Genomic DNA, 21552 nt, shown 5'->3' with positions numbered 1-21552 from the left:
CGTCAAACATGAAGGACAAATAAAGATCTTCCCAGAAAAATAAAAGCTGAGGGATTTTATCAACATGAGACCTGTTCAAGAAGAAAAACTGGCCGGGCGCGGTGGCTCAAGCCTGTAATCCCAGCACTTTGGGAGGCCCAGGCGGGCGGATCACAAGGTCAGGAGATTGAGACCACCCTGGCTAACACAGTGAAACCCTGTCTCTACTAAAAATACAAAAAATTAGCGGGGCGTGGTGGCGGGCACCTGTAGTCCCAGCTACTCAGGAGACTGAGACAGGAGAATGGTGTGAACCCAGGAGGCGGAGGTTGCAGTGAGCCGAGATCGTGCCACTGCATTCCAGCCTGGGCGACACAGCCAGACTTTGTCTCAAAAAAAAAAAAAAAAAAGAAGAAAAACTAAATGGAGTTCTTCAGTCTGAAAGATAAGAACTTTAATGAGCAATAACAAATCATGTGAAGGTACAAAACTCACTGGTAATAGTAAATACAAGAAAAATAGAATATTATGACACTGTAATTGTGGTGTATAAACTAAAACATGAACCAACAAAAAATAATAACTACAGCTACAAGACATAGACAGTGTAGTAAAATAAACAGAAACAACAAAAAGTTAAAAACCAGGGGAATACAGTTGAAGTGTAAAGTTTTTATTAGTTTTCTCTTTGCGTGTTAGTTTGTTTAGGTAATTGGTGTTATCTTCAGTTTACAATATTGCGTTATAAGCTATTTGCAAGCCTCATGGTAAACTCAAATAAAAAAACATACAACAGATACATGAAAAATAATGATGATAATAATAAAAATCAAAACATACCACCAGAGAAAAATCACTTTCACAAAAAGGAATGGAATGGAATGGAAGGAAGGCAGGAAGGCAGGAAAAAAGAAAAGAAACAAACAAAAGAAAAAGAAAAAGAAAAGCAAAAAACAACCAGAACACATTTTAAAATGGCAGGAAAGGCTGGGCACTGCTGGCTCATAGCACTTAGTGAGGCGGAGGTAGGCAGATCACTTGAGCCCAGGAATTTGAGACCAGCCTGGGCAACATGGTGAAACTCCGTCTCTACGCAAAATACAAAAATTGGCCAGACACGGTGGCACATGCCTATAGTCCTAGCTGCCTAGGTGACAGAGCAAGACCCTGTGTTCAAAAAAAAAAAAAGCAAGAGTAACTCCTCAATCGATATAAATGGACTAAACTCTCCAATCAAAAGACACAGACTAGGTAAATGGATAAAACACACACACACACACACACACACACACACACACACACACACAAAACGACCCAATGATCTGCTGCCTAGAAGAAACACACTTCACTTATCAAGACACATACACTGAAAATAAAGAGATGGAAAAAGATATTCTATGCAAATGTTAACTATTTTGTCTAATACCTTGTATTAGACAAAACATATGCAAGACAAAAACTATAAAAGGAGACAAAGAAGGTCATTATATAATGATAACGGGGTCAATTCAGCCAGAAGATATAACAGTTACAAATATAGGCCGGACGCGGTGGCTCATGCCTATAATCCCAACACTTCGGGAGGCCGAGCGAGGTGGGTGGATCACGGGGTCAAGAGATCGAGACTATCCTGGCCAACATACTGAAACCCCATCTCTATTAAAAATACAAAAAGTAACTGGGCATGGTGGCACGCACCTGTAGTTCCAGCTACTTGGGAGGCTGTGGCCCAGGAGAATAGCATGAACCTGGGAAGTAGAGGTTGCAGTGAGTCAAGATTGAGCCACTGCACGCCAGCCTGGGCGACAGGGGGAGACTCTGTCTCAAAGCAAAACAAAACAAAACAAAAACAATTACAAATATAAATATGCACCCAATACTAGAGTGCCCAGACATATGAAGCAAATATTATTAGAGCTAAAGAGAGAGAGAGAGACCCCAATACAGTGATAGCTGGAGACTTCAATACTCCACTTACAGCATTGGACACATCATTCTAACAGAAAATCAATGAAGAAACATTGGACTTAATCTGCACTGTAGACCAAATGGATCTAATAGAAATTTACAGAACATTTCATCTAGCAGCCGAAGAATACACATTGTTCTCTGCAGCATATGGATGGACCATATGTTAGGCCACAAAACAAGTCTTTAAAAAAATACAAGTCTTGCTTTAGGTCCAAAGACACAAATAGGTTGAAAGTTAAGATTTGGAAAATAGTTATTCCATGTAAATAGTAACAAAAGAGAGCTAGAGAAACTATACTAAGACAAAATAGACTAATATGATGCAAAACTGATATGAGACAAAGACAAATATTGATTAACAGGGTCAATTCATCACGAAGATATCACAATTACAAATAGTTATGAACCTAACAACACAGCTCCAAAATACATAAGGCAAAAATTGACAGAATCAAAGGGAGGTACAGACAGTTCTAAGATAACAATTGGTAGCTTTAATATCCCACTATCATTAATGTATACAACAATCAAAAGATCAATAAGGAAATAGAGAACTTGAATACACTATAAACCAACAAGACCTATCAGACATATATAGAATACTCTATCCAATAAAAGTAGAATAAACCTTCTTTTTAAGTGTATATGGAACATCTTCTAGGACAGACCATATGTTAGGTCACAAAACTTTTAATAAATTTTAAAAAGACTAAAATCATAAAAAATTATCTTCTCATATCATAATGGAATGAAACTAGAAATAATAAAAGGAAATCTGGAAAATTCACAAATATGTGGAAATTAAACAATACACTCTTTTTTTTTTCTTGTATTTTTAGTAGAGACGGGGTTTCACCACGTTGACCAGGCTGGTCTTGAACTCCTGACCTCATGATCTGCCCGCCTCAGCCTCCCAAAGTGCTGGGATTACAGGCATGAGCCACCATGCCCAGCCTAAACAATACACTCTTAAACAACCAAAAGATCAAAGAAGAAATCACAAGGGAAATTAGAAAATACTTAGAGACTAATGAAAACACAGCATACTACAACTTATAGGATGCAAAAATAGCAGTGTTCAGAGGGAAACGAACAGTTGTAAACACTTAAACTAAAACAAACAGAATCATCTCATGTCAATAACCTAAGTTTATATCCTAAGGAACTAAGAACAAAGTATACCCAAAGCTAGCAGATGGAGAAAACTAAATATTAAAGCAGTGATAAATGTATTAAAGAATAGAAAAATAATATACAATCCAGAATCTACAAGGAACTCAGACAAATCAGCAAGAAAAAAACAATCCCATCTAAAAGTGGGCTAAGGACACGAAGACAATTCTCAAAAGGAAATATACAAATGGCAAAAAAAAAAGAAAAAGAAAAAGAAAAACTGCTCAACATCACTAATGATCAGGGAAATGCAAATCAAAACCACAATGCAATACGACCTTACTCCTTCAAGAATGGCCATAATAAAAAAATAAAAAAATAATAGATGTTGGCGTGGATGTGGTAAAAAGGGAACAGTTCTACACTGTTGGTGGGAAGGTAAACTAGTACAGCCACTACGGAAAACAGTGTGGAGATTCCTTAAAGAACCAAAAGTAGGCCAGGCATGGTGGCTCATGCCTGTAATTCCTGCACTTTGGGAGGCCGAGGTAGGTGAATAACCTGACGTCAGTAGTTCAAGACCAGCCTGGCCAACATGACAAAACACTGTCTTTACTAAAAATACAAAAACTAGCTGAGCGTGGTGGGGCATGCATATAGTACCAGCCACTTGGGAGGCTGAGGCACAAGAATGGCTTGAACATGGAGACAGAGGTTGCAGTCAGCCGAAACTGTGCCACTGAATTCCAGCCTGAGTGACAGAGCAAGACTGTCTCTCACCCCCAAAATAAATAAATAAATAAAAATTTTAAAAAGAACTAAAAGTTGGCTAGGCACAGTGGCTCACATCTGTAATCCCAGCACTTTGGAAGGCCGAGGTAGGCAGATCACGAGGTAAGGAGATCGAGCCCATCCTGGCTAACACAGTGAAGCCCCATCTCTACTAAAAAAATAATAATAAAAAAAAAAATTAGCCGGGCGTGGTGGTGGGTGCCTGCATTCCCAGCTACTTGGGAGGCTGAGGCAGGAGAATGGCATGAACCCAGAAGGCAGAGCCTGCAGTGAGCGGAGACAGCACCACTGCACTCCTGCCTGAGCGACAGAGTGAGACTCTGTCTCAAAAAAAAAAAAAAAAACTAAACTAAAAGTAGATCTACCATTTGATCCAGTAATCCCACTACTGGATATCTACCCAGAGGAAAATAAGTTATTACATAAAAAAGATACTTGCACATGCATGTTTATAGTGGCACAATTCGCAATTGCAAAAATATGGCACCAGCCCAAATGCCCATCAATCAACAAGTGGATACAAAAATTTGGTATATATATATTTATATACACACATACACCATGGAATACTATTCAGCTATAAAATGGAATGCAATAATGGCATTCACAGCAACCTGGATGGAACTGGAGACCATTATTCTCAGTGAAATAACTCAGGAATGGGAAACCAAACATCATATGTTCTCACTCATAAGCGGGAGCTAAGCTATGAGGATACAAATGCATGAGAATGATACAATGGACTTGGGGGACTTGGGGGAAAGGGTGTTAGCGGGGTGAGAGATAAAAGACTACACATTGGGTACAGTGTGTAGTACCCAATTGGTACTACAATTGGGTACAGTGGTTACTGCTCGGATGATGGGTGCACCAAAATCTCAGAAATCGCCACTAAATAACTTATTCATGCAACCAAACACCACCTGTTTTCCAAAAACCGATTGAATTTTTTTAAAAAAGAAGAGAAAATTGTTATTTCCTTGCATCATTTTTCCTCTTGACTTTACCTTTAATGCACAATCTATAGGAGTCTTGTTTAACTTTGCACTTGCAGTTAAGTATTTTAAACAAATTAATGCTGACTTCCTCTTTTCCTGTAAAGGCTGCACCCTCTGGATGTATTTAAATGATTATACTAATACCTACATCAATAAAACAGAATTACTTTTGCTTAAAAAAAAAAAAAGAAAAATAATACACAGAAGCAACAAAGCCAAAAGTTGGTTCTTTTTTTTTTTTTTTTTTTTTGAGACGGAGTCTCGCGCTGTCGCCCGGGCTGGAGTGCAGTGGTGGGATCTCAGCTCACTGCAAGCTCCGCCTCCCGGGTTTGCGCCATTCTCCTGCCTCAGCCTCCCGAGTAGCTGGGACTACAGGCGCCCGCCACTTCGCCCGGCTAGTTTTTTTTTTTTTTTGTATTTTTTAGTAGAGACGGGGTTTCACTGTGTTAGCCAGGATGGTCTCGATCTCCTGACCTCGTGATCCGCCCGTCTCGGCCTCCCAAAGTGCTGGGATAAAGGTTAACGTGCCGGGCGCGGTGGCTCAAGCCTGTAATCCCAGCACTTTGGGAGGCCGAGACGGGCAGATCACGAGGTCAGGAGATCGAGACCATCCTGGCTAACACGGTGAAACCCTGTCTCTACTAAAAAAAAAGATACAAAAAATTAGCCAGGCGAGGTAGCGGGCTCCTGTAGTCCCAGCTACTCGGGAGGCTGAGGCAGGAGAATGGCGTAAACCCGGGAGGTGGAGCTTGCAGTGAGCTCAGATCCGGCCACCGCACTCCAGCCTGGGAGACAGAGCAAGACTCCGTCTCAAAAAAAAAAAAAAAACATAAATAAATAAATAAAAAATAAAAGGTTAACGAAGTGACAAACCTTTAGACTGACTGACCAAGGAAAAAAGAAGATTCAAATGACTAAAATAAGGAATGAAAGTGGGGCCATCACGATATTTTACAGAAATAAGATTATAAGAAAATATTATGAGCAACTGTATACCAACAAAATAGATAACCTAGAGGAAACGGACAAATTCCTAGAAACCCACAAGCTACAGTTTTCCTTTGGTATTCATGGAGGATTGGTTCCAGGACCTGCAGCAAATACCAAAATCCAAGGATACTCAAGTCCCTGATATAAAATGGTGTAGAGTATTTGCATATAATGTATATACATCATCCTGTATATTTAAAATAATCTCTAAACTACTTATAATACCAAATACAATGTAAATGTTATGCGAATAGTTGTTATCCTATATTGTTTAAGGAATAATGATAAAAAGTCTGTACATGTTCAGTACAGACACAATTTTTTCCCCGATTATTTTTATATGTGGTAGTTGAATCCACAGAAGTGAAACCCAAAGATACAAAGGGCCAACTGAACTCAGCTAACACTAAAAAAACACTAGAAAATCTGAATAAACTCATAAAAATTAAAGAGATTAAATCTATAATTAAAACATCTTCCAGGCCAGGTGTGGTGGCTCACTCCTGTAATCTCAGCACTTTGGAAGGCCGAGGTGGGCGGATCGCAAGGTCAGGAGATCAAGACTATCCTGGCTAACACAGTGAAACCCTGTCTCTACTTAAAAAAAACAAAAACAAAAACAAAACAAAAAATTAGCCCAGCATGGGGGCATGCACCTGTAGTCCCAGCTACTTGGGAAGCTGAGGCAGGGATGAACCTGGGAGGCAAAGGTTACAGTGAGCTGAGATTGTGCCACTGCACTCCAGCTGGGGTGACAGAGTAAGACTCTGTCTCAAAAAAAATAAAAATCTTCCAACAAAGAAAAGCCGAGGATCAGATTCTACCAAACATTTAAAGGAGAATTAATACCAATTCTCAAACTCTTCCAGAAGATCACAACAGAGGGAATATTTCCTAAATCATTCTATGAGGTCATCACTATCAAAATACCAGAAAAGGACTTTGCACACACCCCCCAAAACAAAAAAACAGTAAACAAACAAAAATCCAACCCTACAAACCAATATCCCTTATGACTATAGATGTGAAAATTGTCAACAAAATATTAGCAACCTCAATCAAGTAGCCTACTGAAAGGATTATACACTATTACCAAATGGGATTTACCCCAGGAATGCAAGGGAGATTCAACATAAGAAAATCAACCAGCATAATGCACCACATTAACAGAATGAAACAAGAAAACTACACGGCCATCTCTACTGACTTAGAAAAAGCATTACATAACTGGGCGCAGTGGCTCACGCCAGCACTTTGGGTGGCTGAAGCGGGTGGATCACTTGAGGTCAGGAGTTTGAGACCAGCCTGGCCAACATGGTGAAACCTCATCTCTACCAAATATATAAAAAACTAGCCAGGTGTGGTGGTGCGTGCCTGTAATCCCAGCTACTTGGGAGGCTGAGGCAGGAGAATCACTTGTACCTGGGTGGCGGAGTTTGCAGTGAGCTGAGATTTTGCCACTGCACTCCAGCCTAGAGGATAGAGCAAGACTCTATCTCAAAAAAAAACATAAAACAAAAATCACAGAAAAAAAAAAAAAAAGAAAAAAAAAAGGAAAAGCATTACACGAAATAGTATCTCCAATATTCTTTTATGATAAAAATGCTGAACAAACTAGGGACAGAAGGGAATTTCCTTAACATCATAAAGGGAATTTGGGAAAAATCCACAGGTAACATCCTACTATTATACCTTTTCGGAGAGGGTGGTCCAGTATGTCTGAGGTTGAGCTTTTGACCAGTGCAGCCTGAAGATTCCATGGATACATACAGGGGAGGTTTCTTTTTTTTTAAGACACAGTCTCACTCTGTCCCCAGGCTGGAGTACAGTGGCGCGATCTCGGCTCACTGCAACCTCCGCCACTCAGGTTCAAGTGATTCTCCTGCCTCAGCCTCCTGAGTAGCTTGGACTACAGGCATGTGCCACCATGCCCTGCTAATTTTTGTATTTTTAGTAGAAACAGGGTTTCACCATGTTGACCAGGCTGGTCTTGAACTCCTGACCTCAGGTGATCCACCCGCCTCAGCCTCCCAAAGTGCTGGGATTATAGGCATGAGCCACCATGCCTGGGAGATTTACAGGGGAGATTTAAGTAAATACCCTAAAGATGACGGCAGTAAAGTTCCTCATTGATGATGAAAGTTGTATACATAATATGGAAAGGGAGAAGGCTAGAATAAATTCTTTGGTGTTTGGATAGAATTAGAAGTATCAGTTTGATTCCATGGTCTTCAACATATATACAACTCTAAATATAGGTAAGTCTATGGATGCATGTGTGTATACACACATACAGATCCTAGTTCTATCAGCTGAAAGAACCCAGTAGAACTACTGACTCCCTGGAAGCAAGAAGTACTACACTTAGCACCCAAAGCTTGATTTCTAAATACCATTTTCCACTTAAAGAAGACAGGGCTCTTATGAAAAATGGCTAATGCCAGGGCTGGGGTGGAGAAAACACAAGATAAACCTGGAATGTTTACTGTACCAAATGAAAGGAAATGTTTGAAGAATAATGGAGATATGTCAGAAGTACACCAAAGAGTAGAACCAGCTCTAAGGGGCTCTCACCAGCCAAGCTGAGATATAACTTGAATGGTACCAAAGAGATTCATGATAAAGCTTATTACAACTGCCCCTCCCTTGGTCTCAAAACATTATCTCTTTGCAAAACTGACTAAAGGGCAGACAGAACTCTGTTTCTGGCAGGACAGCCCCCAACCTCATATGCCCTCTCAAATTCTACCTGCTACACCACTACAAACTTCCCTATTTATAGAGACTAGCGCCAGGAAGGAGGCTAGGATTTAAGCAGATTGTCCACTTACCTCAGAGGCCAATAGGACTAACTCCATCATGTCTTATATGCCTGTTTACTGACCAAATACAAAGCCTCGAAACTCATAGGTTATCCCTAAACCCACAACCATACGGCACTGTGAGATGACCTCAAGTCTGACACAATTTTATGACTGTCCTTTCTCCAGCAAACCCTTTCACTGTTCTGGAACTCACAATCTACCATTTAGAAAACTGCTTATATCCTAAACTACAATTTTTTTCCCCTTTTTGTCTAAGTAAACAAGACTATCTCCTGAGGACACCATTTCCTCTGCAGCTCTCACAAATGGTGTCACTTTTCTCTTCAGTCCTTTATACGATTGCTTCTAGAGCTAAGGTAGGTCTCCTTGTTCTTCGGTGTTTCTAGACTTCCTTCCATTTGCCATCCTAAAATTTCCAACTCCTCTGAAACACAGGCCAACTGACTATATTCCCTGCAACTGTTCCTTGGGCAGTTGTATAAAAAACCTTCTACAATTCCTTCATTCACAAACTTTGGCACTATCTTATGCTTTCTTGCTCTACCACTATTTCTACCATTGTTTTTGGCAACTTCAATATCCAGACAAAAAAAAAAAATGCATACAACACACTAGCCTCTCAGTTTCTGAACCTGTCTGTTTCCAACAATCTTGCTCTCCACCACATCTCAATGACCACACCCATGGTTATATCTTACATTCAACTACAACCCTCCAAATCTCAATTTCAAGCATTCCATAACTAACCATCACCTCTGACTTCTTATCTCAGCCCCTCAATACAATTCCACCATCACAATTTATTTGTCCAAATCAAGCCCACACAAAGCTGAAATTCCATAATCCCTCACTATAATAACTCCCTTGCCTTTTACTCCCTTCTGTGTTACACTCACTTGCTAAAACCAAAACGTGATTAAAATCAACTGTTGGTCTTGTCCTTACCTCTATCCAAACAGTTAAATGTGACTAAAGAGAGTCTTGCTTTGTCACCAGGCTGGAATGCAGTGGTGTGATCTTGGCTCACTGCAACCTCTGCCTACTGGGTTCAAGTGATTCTCCTACCTCAGCTTTCTGAGTAGCTGGGATTACAGGCGTGCACCACCACGCCCAGCTAATTTTTGTATTTTTAGTAGACGGGGTTTCATCATGTTGGCCAGGCTGGTCTTGAACTCCTGACCTCCACCTTGGCCTCCCAAACAGCTGGGATTAGAGGTGTGAGCCACTGTGCCTGGCCAAAAAATACTTATTTTAAAATATCTTAAAGACTCATAAATTACACAAATAATACAAAGACCTCCCATATACCCTTCACTCAGTTTTCTCCAGTGGTAACAGCTTACATAGGGTAAAAACCAGGAAAATTACTTTGGTATGTAATCTATTGCTATCTATATATATATATATTTTAAAGGAGAATAGCCCATACATTTTCAAAAGATCACCCATAGGAGAAGGGGGAGAACAAGGTGGAGCTTGACTTCTTTTAACACATCTTATTTTGTAGATTTGAATTTGGAACTACATAGATATTTTATATTATTGTAAAACTAAACTGAATTTGAACAAGCAATCCCTAAAAACAAGTTAGCGTAAATGAGTATTCCCTTGGTGGTACAACAATAGAGTGCAACAATTTTAAATGATATCAAAACTATATTATCTGGCTGTCTATCTATATTAGGGTATACCCTTTGGACAAAAAGAACTGAAAAAACAATTTAAAAAATTTTAGTAGTCATAATACTGGTGGTAATGTTGGTATTGTTAGGCAGTAAATGTGTAAGATAAGTCTGGAACATTCTGTCATAGTAAGTACACAACGTAGCAAGGAAGGTACCAAAGCATATAGGTTGTTTCTAAAGGACTTGGGCACCAACCTTAAGAGCTCTCCTTCAACAAAGATGGGACAATATGAGCATCAATAAAGACAATAACTGCAGTGGATTGAAAAACATCAAGTATGTTTAAACCTATGAATACACAATGATACTTGAAAGCAGAACAAAAAAAAAAATGAATTATTACCAGTGGACCATGCTAATGAACCAATTCATTCTTTTGAAAAACTGGCAACCAAATAGAATCCTTTCCTATGAATTGCACTACTAAGGAATCAAAAAATGTGAGGAAATTTCTCTATACAGAAGTATCCAAGCTAATAAATGAAAAAGAAATATTAGAGTAGCACACCATTTTGCAACCCCTGATGAATTAATGAGTCTAGGCACTAAGCACCAATGACTGCTAACATCACACAAGACAGCCAACCCCCAGGCAGAATGATTAAATATTACATTGAGGTTTTTATAACCAATAGCTATTCTATTTAAATTTCTTTCAAGTCAGGAGTTCTACTAAACTGATCCATCCTTTTCACGTATGATCCACTAAATGGGGTCAGCAAACTTTCTACAAAGAACCAGATGGCAAATATTTTGGGGTTTCTTGGATATAGGGTCACTGTTGTAATTACTTCAACTCTGCCTCTGCTGTTGTAGCGTGAAAGTAGCCTTGAAAGAGTGGGTGTGACTTTTTTTTTTTTTTTTGAGACTAATGGGCTATAGTCTGCTGACCTGCTCTAAATGATAAGGTAGAGAAATAAATGATCCCTAATGATAAATTAATTTTTCCCAAAAGAAAAGTTAATCTTGTGATTATTACTCAATTTTCAAACTGAAATCAGCAGAAGGTATAGTCAACATTATTTTCTGGCTGCCCATCTCTTAATTTATTTTGTTAATTTAAAATGTGTGGTAAGCATCCAATGTGTTTTGACAACTCCAAGTCCAAAGTTTATAATTTTTCAAATTGTAATAAAGCAGATCTTATATGTTAGGAATCCAGTAGTAATTCCTTATTTGATATGAATTAACTTGATACATACAGGTATAAATACATGGGTATATACACAGAAGTAATTTAGATGGTTGGACATTTTACCTTATCAGAAAACCAAATGAGCCTGGAATCTTCATAATACCTAAACATGCCATACTTAGGATCCAATAATTCCCTCATGATGAGCAAGAAAAATTCTTTGCGCACCCCTCCTGCATCCACAGCATCTTCTCCAACAAATATAACCTAAAATAGCACAATGCAAACACCGAATAGACTGTAAAGAAATGAAAGTACATTCTGGAGACCCTAGAACATGCTATTTATTACTAATACTCTACAATTAATAGTTTAAAATACACATAATTTTATTTATTAAGTTTCAAAGATTCACTAAAAACAAATAGGAAAATTTTAAACATAGCTTCTGAATAAAAGTCCCAATTATACAACAAAATGTCAAATTACCTTGAGTGGCTTCTTGTAATCTATGTTCTTTGTTTTCCTAAGGACTTCCATTGCATCTCCTACAATATTTTCTCTACGCACCACTAGAATTAGGCAGGGATTCACAGATTCAATCACTGGGAGAAAAAGAGAGGAGACGTTCTGCCTGTGGGCCTGATCAATAGCCATCTGGAAAACAAAAGATTAACATTTTAACAGCAATGCTACAATAAAGCTACTGTGACTGAAACAGGCTAACCTCTACCTATTAGTTACAGGTATTCTATAATTCCTGTGCTACTGAATTAACACAGCACCTAACGCAGTATCCAGTACAGCATAAAAACTTAATAAACTGAGCATAAAGAGCACCCTTCTGAATGCTTTTATATTAATGTATAATGTATAACTCATAACACCATTAAAGTAAGCCAGTACAGAACTATAGTAACACTGATAAATCTGAGCCCTAGTTTTTCTAAAAAACATTCACTGGAGGGTAAAGAGTGAGGAGAAAAAAATAAACCTTTAAAGAGTATAAGGAACAGGCTGGGCAAGGTGGTTCACGCCTGTAATCCCAGCGCTTTGGGAGGCCAGTGAGGGCAGATTACCTGAGGTCAGGAGTTCGAGACCAGCCTGCCCAACACGGTGAAATGCTGTCTCTACTAAAAATACAAAATTAGCAGCGCACGGTAGCAGGTACCTGTAATCCCAGCTACTCAGAAGGCTGAGGCAGGGGAATCACTTGAACCCGGGAGGCAGGGGTTCCAGTGAGCTGAGACTGTGCTACTGCACTACAGCCTGGGCGACAAGACCAAAACTCTGTCTCAAAAATAAAAAATAAAAAACAAAGAGAATAAGGAATGCTCTGGCTAAGGAAGTATTACACAAATTCACTTAACTGAGTAATCATGGTATGTGCTCATGAACCAAGGATTTGATTTTTACCATTTAAAACTTTTGTTCTTTTATTATGATTCTCCCTGAGTTCTTGCTCTAAAATGGAATATCCCATGGTAAAATCACCAAGTTATTAACTTACTGTTTTAACAAAGACCTCCAAAAAACTGGTTTACTAGCTGTTAGTATAGAATACTACAAAAATATTTAGAATACCAAATGCATTTATTTGAACAGAATAAAAATGGTTACCAAGATTTGAAGGTTTTTAATTTTTAAAAATATTTTTAGACTATTAAACATTCAAGCTTTCTTTTCATCCTTTCCTTAATCCTTAGTTGGTATAGTCAGATATTCTATACCAGAGGAAGCAGCTCAAAATCTTTTTTATTTACAGGATCAAATGATAAAGCAAACTTACTGTAACCCTTTAAAGTCATAATATGAAGTAGTTTTTAAAATCCTCTCTATAAATGAAAGAATGTTCAACATAAAATGGATGGGAAAGGGTGATAGGAAGGGGAAAAGAAAGAGGAATAGGAGATAACGGTGACCAACCCCAGGAAAATGTTTAATACCTTATTATTAAAACTTTCTTCAAGGAAATTTCACATCCTCTTCCTAACAAGAGATCAAATGTTTCCTACTTTTAACATCTCTCACCTCTAGTGACTTCCATCTCTTACTAAGCATATAAAAACGGGACACATAATGAAACAAGATTTTGAAACAAACCAATATCTTATCAAGTAAACTAGTAAAATGGTTTATAAAGACTGAATATTTGCAGCAATCTTCTTGATAGCTACCCAAAGTACTTTGTGTACCTTCATTACTGATCCTAGGAAAATTTCAAATATTTACTGTCCAAAAACATCAAAGAAACAATTTTAAAAAAAATCCCTCTCAAATTAGATTAGTAGTATACAATATTTTACCTGCATCTGTAAGACTGCATCGGTCTGTAACAGAGTAGTTTTTGCTTGGGCATCAAATACAAATGGATATGTACAGATTGTAACAGGGATATCTGCCAACTGGAAATAAAAAATTAACTTATTAGTACAAGTTGATTTGTGATATACTTATTGTGGATGCTGTCATTTCTTATAAAGTGGACTACATTCTTTGTTTATTCACTCGTGGTTCTGGAATTACAAATAAAACATGCTGCTTACAGAATTATTAAAAATTAAATGAGGCATTGGAATAAACCCAATTCCCAATTTTAGGGGGCAACTGTATACTTGAGAGTCTATACAATCACATACTGCAAGTATCTTTTGCTTAGCATATGTTAATTGCAAATCTCAGTGAATGAGGCTGCAAATTTGTTCTAAAATTGGGGCTCCTATGTTAAATACTGTAGCCAATTCTTACATGTTAGGGCAACTGCAGCAACTGAGGCTAATAAGTAATCTGTCTATTCCTTCACTTAACAGATATTTATTGAGTATAATGTCATTAGGATGTCAAAATTATTATGAGTCCAACATCTGTTCACTTACTTAATATGCAAAAAAGTACCATTTAGTATTACTATTCTGTTAGCCTTTAAAGTTAGGAAAACTGATCTATTATTACCATTATAAGACATTAAACACTTCATAGACAATTACTTATCTTAGTAGGTAATGTATTGATTGCTAAGTATTTTAACAGTACAGTAAAATATAAAGAGTTATGAATTGCCAGTCACATATTCTTGTAGTTGGCGGAGGACCTACTTCCACCATCTACCCAATAAGACAATATCTTTGTGCCTGCCCTGACTCAGAGCCTCTGCTGTAAGACTTCTAATGAAGAATTAATACACCATAAAACAATCCACTCCGTAGTGATTAGATAGTTCTTTATAGTCTGAATCTGCATTTCTTTTTCTTTCTTTTTTTTTCCAGACACAGTCTCGCACTGTCGCCCAGGCTGGAGTGCAATGGCGCAATCTAGGCTCACTGCAACCTTTGCCTCCTGGGTTCAAGTGATTCTCCTGCCTCAGCCTCCCGAGTAGCTGGGATTACAGGCGCCCGCTGTTGAGATGGGGTTTCACTAGGTTGGCCAGGCTAGTCTTGAACTCCAGACCTCATGATCTGCCAGCCTCGGCCTCCCAAAGTGCGGGGATTACAGGCGTGAGCCACTGCGCCCAGCCTGAATCTGCATTTCTATGTTTCACTGTGCATCATTTAGTCTTTGTTTTGCCCCTGCTGGAAGTGTACGTAGTTTAAATATTTGAAGTCCTAATCACGCTCTCCCTAAATTGTATTTTATTCCATTCTAAACATTCACTCTTCAGTATTTTTCATGTGACAAGGTTTACCTCCATCCTATATTTGTGGCACTGCCTAGCTAATGATCATAAATACCAATTTTACTTCTTCGAAATTCAAAAAGATTTAGATATCTCTAAAGTACCCTTTGGCTTCAAAACTCTGTTTTCAAATTTTTATGTGCTAATTATACTTGACAATGAGGAAGCAAACAATATTAGAGCTATAATTTAAGGCTAATTCAAAATGCTTCATTGGTTCAAGTGCTGGAAAAAACATAACAATGAACAAAAAGCAAATCAAAGCAAAACCTAACATCTATAACAGAAAAAGAAAGTTTTATAATGTTCCCAAGTGTTAAAAGGGTAGTCTAGGGTTGTTGATTACTTAAACCAAAGTGCTAGAACTTTATATATTAGAAGTGAGAAAGATAATCATACAAAAAGTTTAACTTTGTGACCATTCTGAGTATCAACTAATCAATTTTAAAAATGATATTTGTTTTACTTCTCTACTATAAAATGTTTTCACACATTAGGTAGGCATTTGCTAAATTTTAAAATAAAAGTTTGCTTTTTTATATTCTGAGGACACATTACATTTTATACTGGAAGACCTGAGGAGGATAGATCTAAAGCAAATATTGTTGAGGCATTATATAGGTGGAATGTTAACAGAATTTCATTTTCTTCAGAAAACTTCTAAAATGTTATTATACAAGTTAATCTCTACAGACTCAGTTTTTAAAAATGATACATATATATTTATTTACATTTTTAAACCACAACAAAAAAGGAATCTTTGGCTCTCCTATTACTTAGGAGAAAATGGAGTATATCTTACTCTGAACATGAGCTTTATTACACCAAACTTACCTCAGTTAATCCATGGTTGACATCCTAAGACAGCAGTGCAGAATATAACAATAACGAGGAAAGAGCAATGTTAGTGTCCAAATTTAACTATTTCTATTCAAGGTAGCATTTCATATATTTTGCTACAGCAGAATATTGAAGTAATGAGGTAGAAAATACATCTACAATAAAATATACCCCCTACACATGCATCTTATATATATTTATCTATAAATGTAAGATCTTTGTTTCAGGTACCTTGTGATCATAAAATTATTGAGCTTGAACATAATGAAATTTGTTTTCAGCCATTAAACACCCCCATTTGCAGAATTTAGGCAGAACAAGAAAACGAATCCTATGCCTGGATTGGTCTTAAAAAAATAATTTTATGGCTCAGTTTTTCTACTTAAAAAATAGAAAAAACATTCCTCAGACTTTAAGACTTCTAAAATCTCAGCAAAATGTTTGACAGCGTTTAGTAGATTAAAATGCTATATGGACACAAAGTGAGAAAAAATAAGCCATAAATTGTTTCTATTGGACAGAAAAAAAACAGTAAAACATAAGGTATCTTACATTAAACATTCTTTAAAACTGTAATTAATTTAAAGTAGAAAGTACAGGACAGGGCAAAAGGGTTGGTAAGCAAAAACAAATAAAGAGAGAAAGATATATTTATTAAGGAAGTAATAGTGGAAATTACAATGAAAGCTTACCACTTTATTGAACAGAAATATACATTTTCTTGTAGAAAGCTTCCATATATGCTCAGAGCACAGACTCGTGTAAAGCACCAGAATATTCAGAACTATGTTATTAAATGTGTGGATGGTACTTTGTGTTATGAGGAATTAATCTGATCCCAGAAGAGAGCATTGCCCTAGGTTACTAGGAGGCGACCTATAGACCTGTGGAATATCAAGCCTGATAGGAGTGTCTTTGTTTGCCTGGGGCTTTAGCCACCGGACAATGTGACTTGTGATAGGGGCTTGGGCCATGTGCTGTCAGTTCTGCCTCCAGAAGAGCTGGGAACTAGAGGTCCCTACATGAGCAGGATATGACTGAACCCCATTAAAAACTCTGGGCACCAGGTTTCTGGTGAGCTTCCTTGGCTGGAAATACTCTGTACCACACATCTATGCCAGGAAAGTAATTCATTCATGACTCTATAAGGAAAGGACAACAGAAACTCTGCCTCTGATTATCTTTCCCAGACTGTCCCCTATGTGCAGATTTTGGCTGATTTTTTTCACAGATGGAACTTTTCATTTGTCACTATTAAAAGCCTAAATTTTTTTCTCTGTCTTTTTTTTTTGAGATGGAATTTGGCTCCTGTTGCCCAGGCTGGAGTGCAATGGTGCCATCTCGTCTCACCACAACCTCTGACTCCGGGGTTCAAGCGATTCCCCTGCCTCAGCCTCCCGAGTAGCTGGGATTATAGGCATGTGCCACCAGGCCTGGCTAATTTTATATTTTTAGTAGAGAGGGGTTTCTCCATGTTGGTTAGGCTGGTTTTGAACTCCTTACCTCGTGATCCGCCCGCCTCAGCCTCCCAAAGTGCTGAGATTACAGGCGTGAGCCACCGTGCCCAGCCAAAAGCCTGAATTTTAAACAGATTCTTGTATTTGTGGTCCACATCCATCAGCTCATATAACTTTAGCACCTGTCACATCCCCAGTAGCCTTTCTAGAACTACTACCATCACCATGAAGTTCCCTGGTTTTCCCAATTCAAACTTGGGCATCTTCAGCATTTTTACTTATCTAACAAGGACAAGCATGGAGAGGATAAATAGACTGGCAAGCCTTTTCTTTATCTTTTCCAATGTTGTCAGGAATCAATTTATTGACCACTTCTTTCAAGTCACTTGTCTGAACCTCTTGGATCATGATTTTCATCACCTTCTTCTGGATTTGGCGGACCTGTTGGTGCTGAGAGTAAGAGGTCTTCTGTATCTGACTGTTGCGTTGCTTAGTAAAACCAACACAGAACAGACGAAGCAAATGACCATCAGTGGTCTTGACATTAACATGAGCTTCTTTCATGATCTACCAGTTTTTGGCCATGCAACTCATTCTGTCACAGGTAATATCCATGCTATGGAAGTTAGGTAGTTTAGAGCCTCAACATCCTCAGTAGTCAGCTTGGATTTTTAAAATGCAATTTCATCATTTGCAGATCAGAAAGGTTCACTTCAAATATACACAACCCTTGAGGCCATCAGATATAATTTTGGTTCCTTGAGTCCTGGTGACTAGTGTTTCTCTCCAATATTTCTTACACTAAACATAGCATGTGCTTTCATACCATACCAATCTTTCTTAGAAAGTAGATCAACCACTCCTTGGCTGACTATTTGTCATCTTTCATAAGGTGCTTGTTCTTGCCAAATGTCATGATGCTGCTCAGAGAGTCAAAAGGACCCTTGGCTGATTTTAACCCACTATCCTTTCTCTGTAATAAACTCTAATCATCAGTGTAACAATTTTCAATGAGTTCTGGGAGGTCTTGTAGCAAATTATCAAACCTAAGAATAGTTTGGGGGACCCTCCCCAAACTCACAATTGGTATCAGAAGTGAAGGCAGTCTTGTGTGGACTGTTCTCTTTAACTCTGTAGTTGACTAAGTTCCCACATGTCACCAGGGGTATTATTGGAGGATTTAAGATATTAGCAAATAGCAAAGACTTTGGGTTCTCTCACTATATTGTGCTAAGTAAAGCCAAAGCAGTGTGTAAGCATAAGCAAAACATCACTCTATGCAAATCCTATTCAGAGGAAGAATATTATTGACAAGAATTTCTTTCAAAAAATTCAGAGTACCAAGTTATTACTATGTAAGTGCTCCTATTGACAGTGTAAACAAGATGAAAGTCTTTACAGACTGTTCTGCAAAAAAGCCTTTTAGATTACACTCAGTTTAGCTAGAAGGCAATATAAAAGGAACAACCAAAATCCTTTTATACTATACCTTGTGGGACTTTTTTTGAAAAAAGAACTTTATTATTTTAAAGCAGCTTTAGGTTCACAGCAAAATTGAAAGGAAGGTGCAGAGACTTCCAATATATCCCTATCCTCACACATGCACAGCCTTCACATCACCAATATTCCTCTTGTAGGACATTTAAAAAGTGCTATTACTAAGTAAGAAAGTTTAAATAAGAAAAAAAAAAGCCTATAAATATTCATCTATGGCCTGCTTGATAACTATACTATATACCAAGGGAGTTTTTAGTATGGGAGATGGATTTCCTCCTTAGCTAAATAATGAAATATTAGTATTTATGCATTATCTTTTTTATTACTACATGTAAGTAGATATAGATGCTATGCATATCATTATACATTGGGGAAGTCAATAAGATAATGTTAGAATTTATAGTGCGACTAACCCATACTAAGCAGAATATAATCTGGTTACACTAAAAATTGGAAGAGAAAGACGTGAACTGGCAAGAATATGAAAAATAATAGGCCATGCAAAACTTGAGAAAAAGAGATGATTAGACATTAGGTAAAATCATTTTTCTAAGAGAGAGAAGCACCAAAGGAAAAACCAGATAAAGATAATTAAAAGTATCAGAAAGGGAAGAAAAAATGGCAAAGAGTTTGGTAGTAACCAATAAGGTATTTTTACAAACAATTTAAAAGCAAAGTTAAAGGAGGATAAGGAAACTGAGAATAGTACCTAGAAAGTACTCTTAGAAAATGTTTCATTGTAGTGCACATAGAGAAAGGCAGCAAAGGCCGGGCGCGGTGGCTCAAGCCTGTAATCCCAGCACTTTGGGAGGCCGAGACGGGTGGATCACGAGGTCAGGAGATCGAGACCATCCTGGCTAACACAGTGAAACCCCGTCTCTACTAAAAAATACAAAAAACTAGCCGGGCGAGGTGGTGGGCGCCTGTAGTCCCAGCTACTCGGGAGGCTGAGGCAGGAGAATGGCGTAAACCCGGGAGGCGGAGCTTGCAGTGAGCTGAGATCCGGCCACTGCACTCCAGCCTGGGTGACAGAGCGAGACTCCGTCTCAAAAAAAAAAAAAAAAAAAAAAAAAAAAAGAGAAAGGCAGCAAGAGAACAGAGTTATTAGACACGTCAGAATAAAAGCTACTGCCAAATTTGTAGCCTGTGTCAAGGTAGCCAGCAATAACAATCACCATTTTATAAAGACTTAACTATGTGCCAGAAATTACTCTAAGTCCTTCGGAGGGATCATATAAATTAATCTTCTCAAAATTTTTTAAGGTAGGTACTAATATTCTAATTTACAGAAAACAAAATGAAATCTCAGAGAAATTAAGTAATTTTCCCAAGGACAGAACTGAATATATGCTGAGGTGGGATCTGAACCCAGGCACTTTTTCATAAAAGTTACCCTGCTTTCTCATCATACATATTTATGTTGTGAGCTAGAATTCTTAATCATCACAACATCCTCCATAATAAATTTTCCAATTTGTAATGTTATTTATTATTTATTTATTTTTTGAGATGGAGTCTCACTCTGTCGCCCAGGCTGAAGTGCAATGGCGCGATCTCAGCTCACTGCAACCTCTGTCTCCCGAGTTCAAGTCATTCTCCTGCCTCAGCCTCCCAAGTAGCTGGGATTACAGGTGCCCGCCACCACGCTTGGCTAATTTTTGTATTTTTAGTAGAGATGGGGTTTTGCCATATTGGCCAGGCTGGTCTAGAACTTCTGACCTCAGATGATCCGCCCACATCAGCCTCCCAAAGTGCTGGGATTACAGATGTGAGCCACCACATCCAGACTGTAATGTTATTTATAATTATAAATTTGTTGTGGTCTTAGAGTTCTTATAAGAACTGAGCACCAAGAGTTTAGTACTAGTTTAATGTGTGTATATATTTATATAATATGTAAGTGAACACTGGGCTTCTTAAGAAATTGTTCTTCTTTAAAAGGGTCCACATATCCCTCCAAATGTTCTGAATCCTTTCAAAAACACTGCTAAAAGACCTAGGGTACCCTGGTTGGTGTGTGAGGGTTTATATGCAAAGTCGTGGTATGAACAAGGTTCATTTCCAGAAGAACCAATTTTCCTCAATAGCAAATACATTAAATCTCTTTTATATTGCAATAAATATCTATTATGCCCATAATGCAAAATTTGCATTTAAAGACAGAAAATTAGCCTCAGTTCAAGTCTTGCTGAGGGAAGGTTAAATCCTTAAGAGATATGTTATTTCTCTTGCCTTCACAGGTTCTCTGAAGGAAGAGTTTGAGAAGCTTTACCTAGGTCAGAGATGAAGAAAAAAGGAAATATTTATTCAAAACTCCGCTGAGGTCAATTATTTTCTTTCTTAAAAAATTATCCCTTGATTCCAGCTACCACTCCATTTTTTTTTCTCCTCTTCAATGCAGAACTTCTTCAAAGTATTGCCAATGGTTGTTACTACTTCCTTACCTCTAAATTTCTCTTTACAACACCCCAACCCTAGAATGGTATTATCAAGGTTACCAATTACCTTCATGTAACCAAATTCACTGTCAATACTATGGTTTCATCCTCCTTCTCTGGAGCATTCAACATTCTCTCTTTCAATTTTAAATTATGGTT

At 37.9% G+C, this 21552-nt stretch overlaps 1 protein-coding gene and 1 pseudogene across 8 annotated transcripts in view; both read right to left on the bottom strand.

The window, feature by feature from the left end:
* The window catches only part of HERC4 (HECT and RLD domain containing E3 ubiquitin protein ligase 4), a 151274-nt gene that overhangs the window by 23396 nt on the left and 106326 nt on the right, over nt 1-21552 (bottom strand). For 7 of the 8 annotated variants that reach the window (XM_050804706.1, XM_050804712.1, XM_050804707.1 and 4 more), the window contains 4 exons: nt 15996-16019; nt 13795-13893; nt 11978-12145; nt 11612-11755 (listed from right to left, as the gene is read on the bottom strand). In XM_050804706.1, coding sequence (XP_050660663.1) covers nt 11612-11755; nt 11978-12145; nt 13795-13893; nt 15996-16019 — 435 coding nt within the window. The remainder of the gene's footprint in view (nt 1-11611; nt 11756-11977; nt 12146-13794; nt 13894-15995; nt 16020-21552) is intronic. The other variant, XM_050804709.1, reaches the window with a different exon arrangement.
* LOC126962951 (40S ribosomal protein S3a-like) lies at nt 15996-19712 on the bottom strand (annotated as a pseudogene).

This window comes from Macaca thibetana, chromosome 9 (assembly GCF_024542745.1).
Source record: "Macaca thibetana thibetana isolate TM-01 chromosome 9, ASM2454274v1, whole genome shotgun sequence".
NCBI lineage: Eukaryota > Metazoa > Chordata > Mammalia > Primates > Cercopithecidae > Macaca > Macaca thibetana.
The sequence above is the reverse complement of the archived record's forward strand: the minus strand, read 5'-3'. Positions and strand labels throughout refer to the sequence as shown.